The 15,862-nt window shown below is 31.6% G+C and overlaps 2 protein-coding genes across 2 annotated transcripts; one reads left to right on the forward strand and one right to left on the reverse strand.

The window, feature by feature from the left end:
* The first annotated feature begins 5,569 nt into the window (after positions 1-5,569).
* On the forward strand, positions 5,570-8,610 carry LOC104771142 (pectin acetylesterase 10). The gene is made up of 12 exons (XM_010495617.3): positions 5,570-6,156; positions 6,410-6,492; positions 6,620-6,749; positions 6,823-6,896; positions 7,002-7,088; positions 7,187-7,311; positions 7,418-7,478; positions 7,571-7,624; positions 7,722-7,799; positions 7,890-7,995; positions 8,075-8,220; positions 8,317-8,610. The coding sequence occupies exons 1-12, from the start codon at positions 5,958-5,960 to the stop codon at positions 8,422-8,424; spliced, it is 1,251 nt and encodes a 416-aa protein (XP_010493919.2). The 5' UTR covers positions 5,570-5,957; the 3' UTR covers positions 8,425-8,610.
* A 4,995-nt stretch (positions 8,611-13,605) lies between these two features.
* LOC104771143 (transcription factor MYB86) lies at positions 13,606-15,473 on the reverse strand. Its single transcript, XM_010495618.3, has 3 exons — positions 14,990-15,473; positions 14,758-14,887; positions 13,606-14,657 (listed from the first exon to the last, which is right to left on the reverse strand). Exons 1-3 carry the CDS (start codon positions 15,120-15,122, stop codon positions 13,853-13,855), a joined length of 1,068 nt encoding a protein of 355 aa, XP_010493920.1. The 5' UTR covers positions 15,123-15,473; the 3' UTR covers positions 13,606-13,852.
* Positions 15,474-15,862: the final 389 nt, after the last annotated feature.

Raw genomic sequence — 15,862 nt, forward strand, 5'->3', positions numbered from 1 at the left:
CTTTTCTTTTCTTCTTTTTTTCCGACACATAATAAAAACAACTTCTCCCTAAACCATTTAGGGATGGACAAAATTTTCATTATATATATATATATATATATATATATATATTAATATATATATATATATATATACAATTCCAAAGAGAAAGTGTAGTTATTACTTGATAAGAAACCATAGCTTTTTTTTTTGTTAAAGGGTTTATAAGAAACCATAGCTAGTAAACGAAACTGTACAATTGGGGTGTCAAATTAACAAAATACAATTATACAAATAAGGATCGTTTCATTATTCGTGCATGGGAATCGTATGGGGCACTTCTAGTAGTATGATTAAACTAAACAAAAAAACGAGTTCGCCCTAATATTCTCTCCCAGACACTATTACCGAGGCGCCGCGACCACTATCTCTTCCCGACGCCGGTAGAGCTCCGGCTCACCGGCGTCGGGTGCTCTCATTCCCGTTGCTTCTCTGCTGCTTCCTGTTCTCCCTATTCTCCTTTTGTGACTCTTTTTTCCCCTTTTATTTTCTTTTTATGTCTCTTTTGAACTCTCCGACCAACATCCCAGATCCAGACGATGAAGACCTGACTCTGCTCTTATATCGAAGGATGTGGTGTCCGGCGAAACCCATCCTCAACTACCCTCGCCCAGACCTACCGTCAAAGGTTTCAAAGTCCCTAGATCTCCCAATTTCTCGATCCGGTGTGTGCTCCGCCTCTGAAGATCTTCCCTCAGCTACACCATCTGATCCTTCGTTTGAGTGGCTGCTTGACGAAGTATCTCCCAGAACTGCGTTTTGCCCCCGATTTTGGACTCCCACCTCACAGACGTGTCACCTCGAGAGCTTTGCAGACCCAATGGTTTTGCCAATTCCCCAATGGACCAGGTTCTCTCTATCAAACTCCCTGTTATCCTATAGACTGCTCTTAGCTTGCTTGGTAATACTCGATGTTCGAAGACTGCATCAGAGAAACCAGTTAGCTAGTGTGTCTTGGAAGTACATTGAGTATGTTAGAACTTTGGCGACTGCTCAACCCACGACATTGTTTGTTGGCCCCCAAATCTGGAATTACAATGTTCGCTTTAATTCCCAACATCCACACCCTTTCCTGAAGCGCAGGCTATTTGGTTTTGTTCCCGTGTTCTGTCGAATGCATACCTTGTGTGGCTTTCTTGATCACCATTTTCATGGCAGAAAGGATCCACCTGGTTTGCTACGACACTACACTTACTCTATGCACCTGCTTTTAGCTTCTTCTCCGATAAACTCTACTGATTCCATTGCCTTGCAACAATCATCTCCTTCGAAGCTCAGGTCTGACTTCTCTTCACCAATGTTGATCCGACTACAGACCTTGTGTGGATGGCTTGATCACCATTTCCATGGCAGAGAGGCTCCACCTGTTATGTTACGGTTCTGCATTTATACTCTGCGATTCCTGGTTTTAGCTTCAACTCTGAAATCCCATGCTCCTAAGTTCCTGAAGTTTCATGGCATACTAGTCCTAAACTCAATTTGTCGAGGCTGTGGTTATGGTCTGAGAAGCTTCTCTACTAACAATCACCCCACGATGATTCTAGCTGCTTATTTCAGGTTCATCTTTAGTGAGCAAACATGTACCCGCACCTCCATCACCTCCCGGGTCTTTGACCCCCAAATCCATACCTTGGTTCTACGTCTGCTGGTGCGCCTCACTTCAGCTAGTTCCTTGGATCTGATTCTTCTATCAACGGCATTGTGTCTTTTGACCGTGACCTACTTGTCATCTCTCGAGATCCTCGATGATGTCCAATCCTACAACCATGATCCCACATGCCTACAATTGCTTCTTAGCCTTTGTGTCATAGCTCTCATGGAACCTTGCTTGATGTTCTCTTTATGTTTGTATTTGCTTATGGCTTTGGGGAAAGCTTCTTCTTGTAATCTTTCAATCTCTTTAAACTATGGGATTCTTTATCCCTCTCTCTGTATGTTTTCTATTTGAATGAATAGAATCATATTTTGATCAAAAAAAGGGAATCGTATGGGGCAAAGAGTAAAAACCAAAGAACGTAACGGTGGTGAATGGGTGATACGTCGTGGGTTTTTTTTTTCATGTAACGTCTTACATTATTGATATCTACAACAAATATAATCTATATACTTATTTAAGCAACCCTTTAAACAAATAACCCTACTCCATGTAAAATATTACACAAAATGCCACTGTATTTTAATACAAAATATAATAACAGAATCTTAATATTAATTTGTTGTAACCTGAAAATGATTATCCAAAAAATAGTAATTATTAATTTATTAGATTACAAGAAATTATTAATAAAATATTATTTCAAAATTGTTTAATAAAATAATAATAAAATTATTTCGAAATTATGTAATAAAATAATTAAAAAGATTCTATTTATTGTTTCAGAAATCTTAGGAAACAATAACAAACTATTTAGAAAATTATAAAACTTAAATTTATTTATAAAACTAAGATTAAATATTTACATATCTAAATCATTTAATAATAACAAATATATATTAAAATTAGGATACAACATTGTTTATATTTTTAAAATATATTTATATACTTATTTAAGCTATGTTGTTAAAAATTTAACCAGTTCTGATGTGACATATTACGAAAATGCTATTATATTTTAATTATTCTAATAATTAACAAAAGAAAAGTTTAGATTTGTTTACAAAATAATAAAACTTTATTTATTGTTTCATAAATCTTAGGAAATAATAACAAACTATTTAATTGGCTAAAAATTAATTGTTTATACACAATATTCACTATATAAACAATACTAAGTGTATAATATTGATAATATACATAACCTAATTGTAATTTTCACCTATAAAATTAATATACAACATGTTATACCAATAACTTCAATTTGTAAATTTGATATACTAAGATCTCTAAACACGATCACATCAATTTGTAATACCATATCACGGGTCAATACATGTTTTGTTGGATTTTTTTGGCTTTACCGAATGTGTAATTAACGACTACGGGTCGAAATCAGAGTATGACCTTAAGTAAATTAAATATATGATTTTATAAAATGTATAGAATTAATAAATTTTCTACTATTATTTTGTAACAAACAAATCCAAATTTACGTAAATATTTCCTCACGCTGGTAACATTATTCTACAAAATATTAACGTGTATTTATAGTCGGGTAATAGAACAGGTAATGAGACGGGTAACGAGACGCTCAAAAATTAAATTAATATTCAATACTCGATCATTATTCATGGATAATATAATTATTATACCCTTCACTCGACCCTAAAGCTGCGGGTACCTTTTTTCGGGATGGATACAAACCGAAAAACGGGTCCAATATAGGTATTGGTAGTAGTTTCCATGCCTACGTATTAGTAGTTTAATATGAATCAAAATTCACCATATAGTACTATGTTATATAACATGTACATGAATGATACAACATAAATATAATATTAACAAATAACAAAATAAAAAAAATTCTCCGCGCTACCAGCGCGAGTTATTATCTAATCATTGTGTATAAGAAGACGCAAGACGGTGGTGGTACGTGACCATTTTAAATACGATTACTCTATGAAAACTCACACCGACAGGATTTTATGGAGAACCGTACAATATTAATTACGTCCCACGGAAACATACAAAGGGACTTAACGGTTCTAGTCCTTTCATAACCCCTTCATGTTTTCTCAAGTTCACAATTAATTCCCCGAACTTTTATTTTTATGTAACATCCTAATTAATGTTCAACAAATTAAGCTGCAACACCGTATTCTCTTTACACCACAAAATTTGTACTATGACTACTTTACTAGTAAACAAATATTGCAAGGCTTTTATAGTAGTTTTATAGAAAAGAGGATTTTATATATCAAGAACTTATGATTTTGGACAGCAATATCATGCAAATTTTTTTAAATGGAAATGTCATGTTTCAACTCTGCAATTATAGATGATGACAAAATATGTATTCAATTGAAGAAGGCAAAAACTAGTATTGAAAAATAATTAAAAGTTAACAAATCCCGTGACTGAGGCTCATACACAAATAAAATCGAAACAAAAGGACCTCTTTACAAAACTAAAAAAGAACACAGTTGAGTTGAGTGGATGATAGCACCGTACCGTCTGGGTTTATTTGTATTGTAGGAGCGTAACATGTGCATCGGATTTACAAATTGCACCACCACTTCTATACCAGCCATTACTTTCAAACACACAATCAAAATAGTATTAGACATTTTTGTTTGGTTAGTCAAATAGTTTTTGGACTTAATTATTATAGCCTATAACTGTTTTGGAGGAGGTGGTGATAAAAATATGGATGTTAATCCATTTTTCTGTTGATATAAGTTTCATATTTGAGCATCTTTAGAATTTATTTTGTTCACTCTTTGACAAAAATAGTGCTTGTGTGTATATTAATTTTGACATCCTTGGTTACTTCAGACTCAATCAAAAACAATGATGGTATGAGTTTAATTAATCTTAAAAGAATGTTTTAAATCCAAATGGATGAGTCGGCAATTACATGATTACCACTTCCGTAATTATCGCTCATGATTTTATTGTGCTTCTTCAACATCATTAGATAGATTGGTTGGTGTGGGAAGTGCGGGGAATTTTAAAGAAAAAAAAAACATAGAGAGATATCATAATTAAATAAAATTATGGGTTAATTAAATAAATACCACAATTCTAAAAGTTATTTAAGAGAATAGCACAACAATTTTTTTTAATAGGAGAATACCATGGGACCCACGTTTTTTGGAGTAAAAAGACAAAATCACCCTTTTCTTATTTTATTGTAATGTAGAAATGAAAGATTACGTGAAATTTTTTAAAATAGCATGTAATATTTATATTTTACATCTCATTTATGAACCCAAACTGACATATAATTTCGTTCTAATTGTAAAATCTAAACCCTAACCATCTCATTTGTGAACCCAAACCGATATATAATTTCGTTTTAATTGTAAAATTTAAACTCTAACCATCTTATTTGTGAACCCAAACCGACATATAATTTCGTTCTAATTGTAAAATCTAAACCCTAACCATCTTATTTGTGAACCCAAACCGACATATAATTTCGTTCTAATTGTAAAATCTAAACCTTAACAATCTCATTTGTGAACCCAAACCGACATATAATTTCGTTTTAATTGTAAACTTTAAACCCTAACTATTTCATTTGTGAACCCAAACTGATATATAATTTCGTTCAAAAAACAAAAATAACATGATATTTAAACAAATAACATGTAATATATGTAATGGGTATAAAAATAATTGTATATGAAGAGAGAATAGATTGTGGGTCCCATGGTAGTTTGTTAAATACTTTTCATTTTTATGGTATGTAGTGCATATACTCCTAAAATTATTAGTTGAATAAATAATACTTTCCAATGCGTAATTTAGAAAATACCATGAAAAAACATCTAAATAATGAAAAAGATAGATATCATAAATTCGTATTGGTTACCTCTTTTGTAAGTTGATGTGTGTGGGTTTCAAGTATGAACCAAACGTCTAGACTGTCTAGTAAACTAAAAGATGGTCTCTTCCCCCTTTTTGTCTTAAAAAATAAAATAAATTAACTATAATTATTAAAATAAAAATAAATAGTTTAAGTATAGTTTAATTAAGATTAATAGTATTAAGAAGATCGAGGTAATGAGATTCCAAACGTGAATCCAGCCATGAAACCTCTTTTTTAAAACAGTCTTTTCTTCACTGCACTTCTCTGCTCTGTCTCCTTCTTCTTCTTTCTTATCCTTCTTATTATTAAAAGCTGAACACAAAGATCGATTCTTTCACTAACACATTACGAGTTTCTGCATTTGTTTTATATCCTTCTTTCTGATTTTTCTACTTTTAACCATTCTTTCTTCACTCACAGCTCTAAGAAAGAGTTCAAGAGAGAGCAATGTGGAAGCTATTCTTGTTAGGTTTTGTAGTTGCAGGACTGGTTCTTGGGAATGAGGCAAATGGGTATTTTGAGTTCAATGTCACTGAGTTAGATCGCATTGAGGAATTAGAGTTTGGTTTCTCCAAATTTACTTCCAATTTTAATCCTTTAATGGTTGGTCTCACACTTATCAGAGGAGCTGGTTCCAAAGGAGCTGGTACTTTCTCTCTCTATCTCTCTGTTTTTTTACCACAAACAAATGGGTTTTTTGTTTGTTTGTTTATCATATATTAGTATCACTCATGTGTCTTGGATAGTTCATTTTATAGTAAGCCACTTTTTGATTTTTGAATGTGAGGTACATTATGTAATGTACTAATGTGGCTATATAGCATCAATGATTCAATGGAAAAATTTGTAAAAACAGAACAGTGTTTTTGAATATAAGATCTGTGTGGTCTTAATTACAGTTTGTTTGGATGGTACATTGCCTGGATATCACTTACATCGTGGACATGGATCCGGAGCCAATAGCTGGCTCATTCAATTAGAGGTACTTAGCCAAACAAGTTTTTTTTTTTTTTTTTTTTTTTTTGGTTCTATATATATATATATATATATATATTTTAAGTCTTGTTTTGTTACTAAAAATTGGAATTGGAATTTGGAAATGCTGAAAGGGAGGAGGATGGTGTGACAATATTAGGAACTGTGTATACCGAAAGAAGTCTCGTCGTGGTTCTTCTAACTATATGGAGAAACAGATACAGTTTACAGGAATACTTAGCAACAAAGCTCAAGAAAATCCAGGTCTTTTGTCTTTTAGACTTTTATTAGTAAAAAGTTTTGAAGAAACCATAGCTCATTTCGTCTATATTTGCAGACTTTTTCAACTGGAATAGAGTAAAGCTTCGTTACTGCGATGGTGGTTCCTTCAGCGGAGATAGTCAGAACAAGGTTCTCATTGATACCGATGAATCTTGTTTCTCTAGAGACCATACATTTCAGTTTCTTGATTTTTATGCTTCTACTGAGGTTTGAGTTGTTTTGTTCTTTTTTTAGGCTGCACGGCTTCAGTTTCGAGGAGAGAAGATATGGAGAGCTGCAATGGAAGATTTAAAGTCCAAGGGAATGCGTAATGCCAAACAGGTGTTTTCACTTTTGTCCTTTCTCTTGCTTATATCTTTTCTTTACATTGATGAAACAGTTTTTTTTTTTTCTAAATTTGTTTACTACTACTGTTTCAGGCACTTCTATCTGGATGCTCTGCAGGTGGTCTAGCAGTGATCTTACGTTGTGACGAATTCAGAAATTTGTTTTCAAGATATACCAAAGTCAAATGCTTAAGTGATGCTGGCTTGTTCTTGGACACGTAAGTTACTTCATATGAATTTTCTTTACTTCTGTTTCTTCTTAAAAAAATCAACTTAGTATATATGTTGACAGTTGACTGAATCGCTCCTTTTCTGTGGTCATAGGCCTGATGTTTCCGGTGGTCACACGATAAGAAACCTATACAATGGTGTTGTGCAGTTGCAGGTGTGTTGTTATTTAAAAATCATCTTCATATTATAAACTTTATAATTCAAAAGATTATACATTAACACTTTGTTTCTATGGTAATGAATCAGGGAGTGAAGAACAATTTGCCACATTTATGCACTAACCATCTCAATCCAACCTCTGTAATAAGCTCTTCTTCCTTTAGTCTAAATCGATTCTCTTTTGTACACAACCGCAAAAGCTGATCCGTAAACTCTTTTATCATTTGCTTCGAGACAGTGTTTCTTCCCTCAAAACTTGATCAGTCAGATGAAAACTCCTCTTTTTATTGTCAATGCAGCTTATGATATTTGGCAGGTAATTAAGTTTTCTTCTGCTAACTCCATGCATTTTTTTTAATGCTAATCAAGATTATTAAAAGTAACCATTTTTGGTTTGCTTTAACAGATTCAAAGCAGTATAGCTCCACCAAGTGCAGATCCTAGTGGTTATTGGCATGAATGCAGATTGAACCATGGCAGATGTACTCCAGCGCAAATACGGTTCTTGCAAGGTCGAAAGAATCTGAATATTCCAAATTTTCTTAATATCCAACCCACTCTTATCTTATAATGCTGTCATTTTAATAACAGGGTTTAGAAATCAGATGTTGAGAGCTGTAACCGGATTCTCGAAAATGAAAAAGAACGGTTTGTTTATCAATTCTTGCTTTTCTCATTGCCAAACCGAAAGGCAAGACACTTGGTTCGCCGATAATTCTCCTGTTATCCACAAAAAGGTATGCACATATTCATCTTTACTTGCCTTTAAACAACAATTAGCGTTTTGAAATAATCAATTCTCTAACGTTTTTTTTTTTGAAACTACGATATAGGCGGTGGCGATAGCGGTTGGAGATTGGTATTTTGATAGAGCTGAAGTGAAGCTGATAGACTGTCCGTACCCATGTGATAGGAGCTGCCACAATCTGGTTTTCAGATGAATGATCTTCTCATTCTTTCTTTTTTCCTTTATATACAAAGTAGAAAAAAAAAAAAGAAAAAAAAAGCTCCACTTCTTTCATGTATCAGTTATCTTGTTGTATTGTATTTTTTTCATACGTACCAATTCTTCATTGGAAAAAAAGTTTTCCTAAAGGGATTGAAATATGAAGTAAGGCTTTTCAATAGTTTCTTTGCAACTAGTTTCATACTTACAAAGTTACAATAATACATGTCAATCTGACCAGTCCGACACGGTTTTAAAAGCTAGTCTGACTATTTTGGGGTCAATATAAAAGTGAATATGGAAGGAAAAAAAAACACATTGGAGATTTTGTGACCATATTGACATCGGCAGATCGGCTTGAACGTTCAAAGGCAAGTTTGTGGTACCAAAGTTTTACTAATCAAAAGGTTTTACTTCTTGTTTCTTAGACAATACAGTATTATAAAGTTTTTGACCATCAGTTTTAATTTCACTTACATTTTGTTTAAAGTAAGTACTAACGCAACTATTATGTCCAGCTCACGTCGGTGGGCAAGGCTTGGAAAGCCCAAGACCCCATAAGCATTATTTGATTTTATAGATATGGTTTTTGTTTCAAGGGTATCCACAAAATTATACCCTAGGGCTTTTGTAAATATTGGACCAACATAATATATTTTAAAATGTTGATAACCAGGCAAAGGATACATATTGTTCGATTGTTTTATATTGTTATCATCTTTATGATTGATATTTTAAATGAACAAAATAAAATTTCTGTTAAACTAAGTATTATGGAAGCCCTCTTCGCGAAGTGGTTGACAGAGTCACAGAGAGTTCACTGATGTTTCTACATCAAGAAGTATGGATGTAAAATTTATAGATGATCTCTAATAATACACAACTATCACCATTTTCCGTGATTCTACATATAATTGAAGGTGTCCAGCATGGAGCAGGAGTTATCTATCAAGAGTATGAAACCGAAAGTATTTGTAGTGAATTTAATAGGATCAGAAGACATTATCTATAGTAAAATATTATGTAACATGTCTCATAATTTGTAATCAATTATAAATCTAGACTATTAAAAAAATTAAACATTTTTCGTAAATTATAAACACACAAGATATTTTTTTGTTTGGCGATATAATTACATTTATATTTTGTATATGATGCTTAAGAAAAAGCACAGACTTTCTAAGAACATGTCCAATAGTAGTTACTCTTAGAGTTACTCTCAAATAAAAATTAAAAAAATAATAATAAAGTAAATCAAAAAGTGGAAAACATTTTTTTAGTGAGCATGGGAAGAATCGTTCATCTAAAATATAACAATTTATAATTAATCAATTTTCTTTTTACTAATTTATTATTTAAATATATAATAATAATTAAAATATATTATTTTGTAATGGTCTAAGAAATCTTTTAACAAGTTCCAATTTGTCGATAAATTTGCTTGTTTTACTGTAAGTATAACCAAAACATTTTCAAGAAAATTATACGTTATCAAGTTTTATTAAAAGAACATTTAACGACTGCTGGGTCATTGTTTTCCAAAAGAAACTATTAATTAAAAACTTTTAAGAAATATTAATAAAAACTCATGTCTTGAAATTTGAATATTAAGTCCCCATGACTGGTTGATAATGCAACTTTATAATATTGTCTTCACACCGCCATCATCGTTGTCTTTATCACTAAGCTCATTTTTCTTGTTTACGTTATCGCTATCTCTATATTAAACGACAACGATTCTATTGAAAAATCTCATAAAATGAACTCCATTTATACTTATTTTATATGTACATGCTTTTTAAATCTATAGACAAGTTGAGAAATATTAAAACAACAATGATCGAATAAATACAATGGAGCTATATTGATATATTCTGTGATTGTGATATAGAAATGAATGTTATGATTAATGTAGGGCCTCAATTATTTTGGCTCACATGCAAATTATGAGGTGTAAGGATAAAAAATACCTTTTTTATATAAGTCTTCAAAATATAAATGATCAACTCATAAACGTTTGCTTTTGAAATTTCTAGAGAATCCTTTGTAATATCGGTTTGTCTCTATTCATAATATATGTACAAGTATATAAAATACTATAAGTTGACAAAAGAACAGATATATTATAGAAGACAGTAATTGTTTAATTTACACAATTGTGTACATAAATAAATTTGAATAGAATCCTTTTTTTTTAATTTATCAATTCTAATACTTCTATTGTAAAAGCATATATGATGTTGATCATAAATTAAGTTATCTGTTAGATGTGATTATCCATTTTTCATGATAGTAACTGCGATATTTTCTCTGCTCTTATTTTTTTTTTAAATTATATATCTCCCTTGAAATATATATAGGATTCGTTCGTAGGAGAATGAATGTTAAAATGTTGATCACATGTTCACATATGTTGATTTGGTCACTTTAAAACATTGAGATGGTTCTATACAGGGGATTACATTGTTTTTTCACCATCCATTCTAATCATTTTCAAACTTTAATTGATTTGGAAAAAGAGCATCAATGAATTGATTATAATTAAAAGATAGCATCATAAATTTAAAGAATAGCTAGAGTCGGACCGAAAATATAGGTATTCCCTTATCATAAAGAGATCAAGAGATGCCATATAAGTTGTCTGTCCATCTAATGATAGCCGACACAATAAGTTACTTTCTCATCTCGTAATTGTTTTGTTTTTGTTTGTAAAATGTTAAAATATTCGGAAAAACTAACGTTTTTAAATATGACATTGACAGTGTCACTTGACATAGTGATTTACATAGTACTAACGAATGATGAAGAAAATAGAACAAAAAAATTCGAAGAAGATTTATACAAAGAACCAAAATCACTAATTCAATGTATCTATCAGTTTTTGTAACTGATCACGTAATATGGTTTTGGCTAACGAAAAAAAAAAAACTACATAGTTCACATCATTTTCATCAGTCTTGGTAACTCACGCATATCCCAATACGTTCATGATCATGAGTCTGAGTCATGACCACAATCGGATCTTATATAGGCTAAATCTCGTACCACCAACGCATACACATTGCACTTTTAAACCAGACTATTAAGATCCATTCCTAAATGAGATCATAGATGTCTGTCCTAGTTAAAAATAAATTCTTAAATTCCAAACATTTTGAGTTATTTATTTATAAAACAAAGAAAATTTTGCTTGCTCTTCTTATCTCTTGCATGGCTTTTCCAAGTTATATCAACACTATAGATGTCCGCAACAAGGGCCCTTTCTTCTGCAAGCATAGAACTTTATTTTTGGTCCACCTCAAAGGAAAATAAAACAACTCAAAAGCTGCCCTCGTGTGAATTATATTGGGATATTGTCAGAAGACTACACCACCTTCGAATTTTGTAGTTCACCATCTTACAAGATCAAGGGTCCCTTCTTCTACACGCATGACTTATTTCTTGTTTTGGCAACCGATGTTCATAAATCGTAATGCAAGATTAATCTTTTGAAATGTAGTAGTTACTTATGTTAATTAATGTAATTTTGTAATTACTACACGCATGACTTGTTTCTTTTGTTTTAGCAACCATTGAACACTAGCTATAATCACTAAGTGATCTTTTTTACAACTCTTTAATCAATTTTATACAGTTTAACGTGACGTAAAATATCTCTCGTATCAACATGCATCAACAAAAGTGAAATAATAAAAACTTAACAAGAATTTAACTACTTACTCTGTAAGAAAGCAATAATCAAGTCTACTATTTCATTACTAGTGGTCGGAGATAGTGTTCTTTCTTTGTTTTAGATTTGCTCTCTCTTACTTTCAATGTTCTATAATATTGTCACACACTTAAATATTTGCTTACATGATGATCAAGATAAATATATATACCTTCACATTAAAAGAAATTCAGTTTTTTTTTTTTTTGCATGTATATTAATCAGACTCCTTTATATACTGTAAGCAGGTTGATCATACTTGTAACATATCATTAATATCTGATAAACTTAGGAATGAAAACTACATTAAAAAAAAAAAAAAAAACAACTTTAAGCTCAGTTATAACTATTTTTTCGTCACAAAATTCAGTCTTCTTTCGTGCACAAAAATTCGAATTCACAAATCTATATATGTTGGTCTTTTAACATGCTCACTCCTTGTTTTGAATATTACCATTTCCATTTTTCACCTGTCATTTTCAAAACTGTGGGAGATCGATGTCTGAGAAGTAAAAACAATGAGTATAAAAAGAGACAGCGATGGACTTCGATTCTAACATGAATGGTCCCTTTTGTATATTCATCTATTTGTGCACTCAAAAGAAAAGAGGAATTCATCTATTTAGTTGATAGATGATATCCCAAAACAAGTACGTATGAGCAATATTTTAAAACTTATTTCTTATATAATGTACTCTATTTATTTATAAAGTACTTTGTTTATAATTTGGATATTATTTTATAAAGTAGTAAATCGAGATTAATTATAAAGAAACTTTAACTTATTTTATATGTTTTGCCAATAACTAAATAAATGAGTTGGAAAAAACTGCATCTAAAAAGATATACAATTAAAATATGACTTAAAAACATATATGATACATAAACTCAAAATTTGCAACATTTTCAACCATGATTTGGTGTCGGTAGCTCAACCGGTTGAGTTTAGAGAATTTTGTGGAAAAAAATACTATAATATTTGTTAACTTTAATTTTGGAAGTCAGACAACTCTTAGATTTATTGGTGTATTTCTGTTAGAATACATACTCTAATTAGAGAATAATTTGTTTTTATCACTGAAAAAAAATTTGTTTTTATCAATTTCTAAATTTTGTACGATTCATATTTTTTTTCTATAGTAACACGATCGGTAAACTATACTTGTGATAAAAGAAAAAAATAAAACAAATAGAATCAATGAATATTATAACATATGAGACCCACTACATATGTTTTAATACAAAAAAATATGGGTCTTTCGGTTCAATGTTCACGCATGCATCTCTTTGTCCGGAATCACTTTTCCGAACAAGTCTATACTCCAACTTAGGATCTATTAACCTCTCCTTAAAAAAAAAAAAAAAAAAAAAGACCATCCACCACGACCGAGACATGTTTACTTTATTTTTTTTTTAATTTTATGATTTGATAGAACTTTTTCTAAGTAAAAGATATAGATGTAAAAATAATTAATAATAATATGAAACTATATTGAGGTCAAAGTCATAAGCATGGAGAGATCGTAAGAAAAAGAATTACATCTTAGCAACAAGTAAAAAACTTACACGAGCAGAAAAAAATATACACAAACCAAAACCATATATATACTTACATACCAGCAGAACATATTATATATATGTATGGATCAATCAATAAACTCAGGTCGGTGAATGTGAATAGAAAAATGAAACTCTCTAATACACACATGTTAATCTAAAGGCTCTGATCAAACACCATGCTATTAAGTTTTTGTATATTCTTACCGTACACCTCAACGTCAGCATCATGCAGCAATGTTGCAGCTTCTTGGTTTGGTGACGACGATGATGATGCTGATCTCCAGTAGTACTTGGCTATGTCTGGCTTCACTTCTGCTTCTAAACCAGTTTCCGAGCTTTGGTTTTGTTCTGTGTAATGAAAAATCTCTGATGCCCATGACTTCATATCTTGATGATGATGATCCACCACTGGATTATTATTATTGTTAGTGTTCATGACTTGGCTAGCTTCTGTGTAATGATTACCAAAGAAGGCACTGTAGATACTGTTGCTCTGAGATGGAATTGTGTTGCAGTAGTTGAGTTGTTGTTCCCAGTTGTTTGGAGCAGGATTGAAGTTTGAAGTCATTGGTGTCGGAGATGATGACGTGGACATCGAAGAGATTAAAGATACGATCTGGTCTGAAACTGTTGGAGTAGTATTACTTGAACTGAAACAAAACGCAGCGTTTTGATTAGTTGTGGTTGTAGTAGCCGGGAACCACCATGGACCTGATTGGGATGAGACGACCATCGACTGATCATGTGGGTTGTTTATGGAACCCGTTGACTTTACTACTTCTGATGACGTCAACTTGTGGTCTATGACGTTAAGAGTTTGAAGCTCGCTTGTTACTAGGGGTTTATGTGTTGTTGGATCAATGCCTTTTCTTCTCAGCTTCTTCTTAAGACATGAGTTCCAGAAGTTTTTGATCTCGTTATCTGTTCTTCCCGGTAACCGAGTTGCGATTTGAGACCATCTACATATTCAAAAGATGGACCAAAGATTAAAAAAAAATCAACAACTACATTATATATTCAAGAACTATATAATATGTCACTAGTAGCAAATTAACTAACCTGTTGCCTAATGCAGCATGGAGCTCAATGATCAAGCTTTCTTCGTCTTGTGAGAAAGCTCCTCTCTTTAAATCTGGTCTCAAATAATTTATCCACCTAAGTCTACAACTCTTCCCACATCTTTGCAAACCTATATGATCATATATATCCATGCTGATCATATACATCTTTGAAAAGTACATATATTCTTTTTCAACTATTTTTATAGTATAAGAGCACATGGAGAGCAAACCTGCGAGTTTAGGGACAGAACTCCAACAGCCATGACCATGTCTAGTGATGTAATTGAGAAGTTTCTCGTCTTCTTCAGGAGACCAAAGGCCTTTTCTTAGCTTCTGCTTAAAACAACAAGAATGTCTTCCCATTTTTTCTATAAAGAGAGTAGTGAAGAAACAAAGAAGCTATAGATTGTTGCAGAGAGAGTTTTGTGATATGTGAAGGTTTCTATAATTAAGGTTGAAGAAAGAAAGAAAGAAAGAAGATGGAGAAATTATTATAAAATGAGAGAAAATGTGATTGGCGATTTTCTGGTGTAAACACTTTTGTTATATAATCGTTGGGTGAATTAATTGATACCTTTTATGGGACCACACCCTATATTGAAAAATCAAGAGATGAACAAAAAAACCTAGCAAAAAAAAAAAAAAAACTATTTGATTTCTTTACATAATAGAAAGAAATGGTGGCTAATACTTTAGAGATTAACACTGATCATTAACTATTTTTACCTTTTTCCCCGAAAGATAGATAAAAAACGTGACATATCTTAAAAGAAGAAAGACAATCAACTTTTTAGAAATTTATCTACAATTAAAAAAGAAGAAGAACATTATTGTAGTCTGAAAAAAAAAAGAAATTCAGACTACAATATTAAAGAAAAATAGTATAAAACATGATAGTTATATATAAGAAAAAGAAAGAAACATGATAATTAAAATAGAAGAGGAAAAGAGGAAACGTAATTCAGAGACAATATATATTCTACTTCGAATTGTTTCCTACGTTTTGGAGATGATGATTTAAGTTTTTATACATCCACGAACAATAAGTATTATATTATATATATATATAAAGTTACATTTCCTCACAATCACCAACTCATTTT

This window comes from Camelina sativa, chromosome 20, assembly GCF_030686135.1.
Source record: "Camelina sativa cultivar CO46 ecotype springtype chromosome 20, ASM3068613v1".
Classification (NCBI taxonomy): Eukaryota; Viridiplantae; Streptophyta; class Magnoliopsida; order Brassicales; family Brassicaceae; genus Camelina; species Camelina sativa.

Bases quoted from the DNA above. Each gene is read 5' to 3' on its own strand.
- LOC104771142 (XM_010495617.3), top strand. From the start codon at position 5,958: ATGTGGAAGCTATTCTTGTTAGGTTTTGTAGTTGCAGGACTGGTTCTT. The intron at 6,897-7,001 runs GTTCTCATTGAT...TTCTTTTTTTAG, and splicing joins GCGGAGATAGTCAGAACAAG to GCTGCACGGCTTCAGTTTCG. The intron at 7,800-7,889 runs GTAATTAAGTTT...TTGCTTTAACAG, and splicing joins CAGCTTATGATATTTGGCAG to ATTCAAAGCAGTATAGCTCC.
- LOC104771143 (XM_010495618.3), bottom strand. From the start codon at position 15,122: ATGGGAAGACATTCTTGTTGTTTTAAGCAGAAGCTAAGAAAAGGCCTT. The intron at 14,888-14,989 runs GTTTGCTCTCCA...ATGATCATATAG, and splicing joins TTCTGTCCCTAAACTCGCAG to GTTTGCAAAGATGTGGGAAG. The intron at 14,658-14,757 runs GTTAGTTAATTT...TTGAATATGTAG, and splicing joins CATGCTGCATTAGGCAACAG to ATGGTCTCAAATCGCAACTC.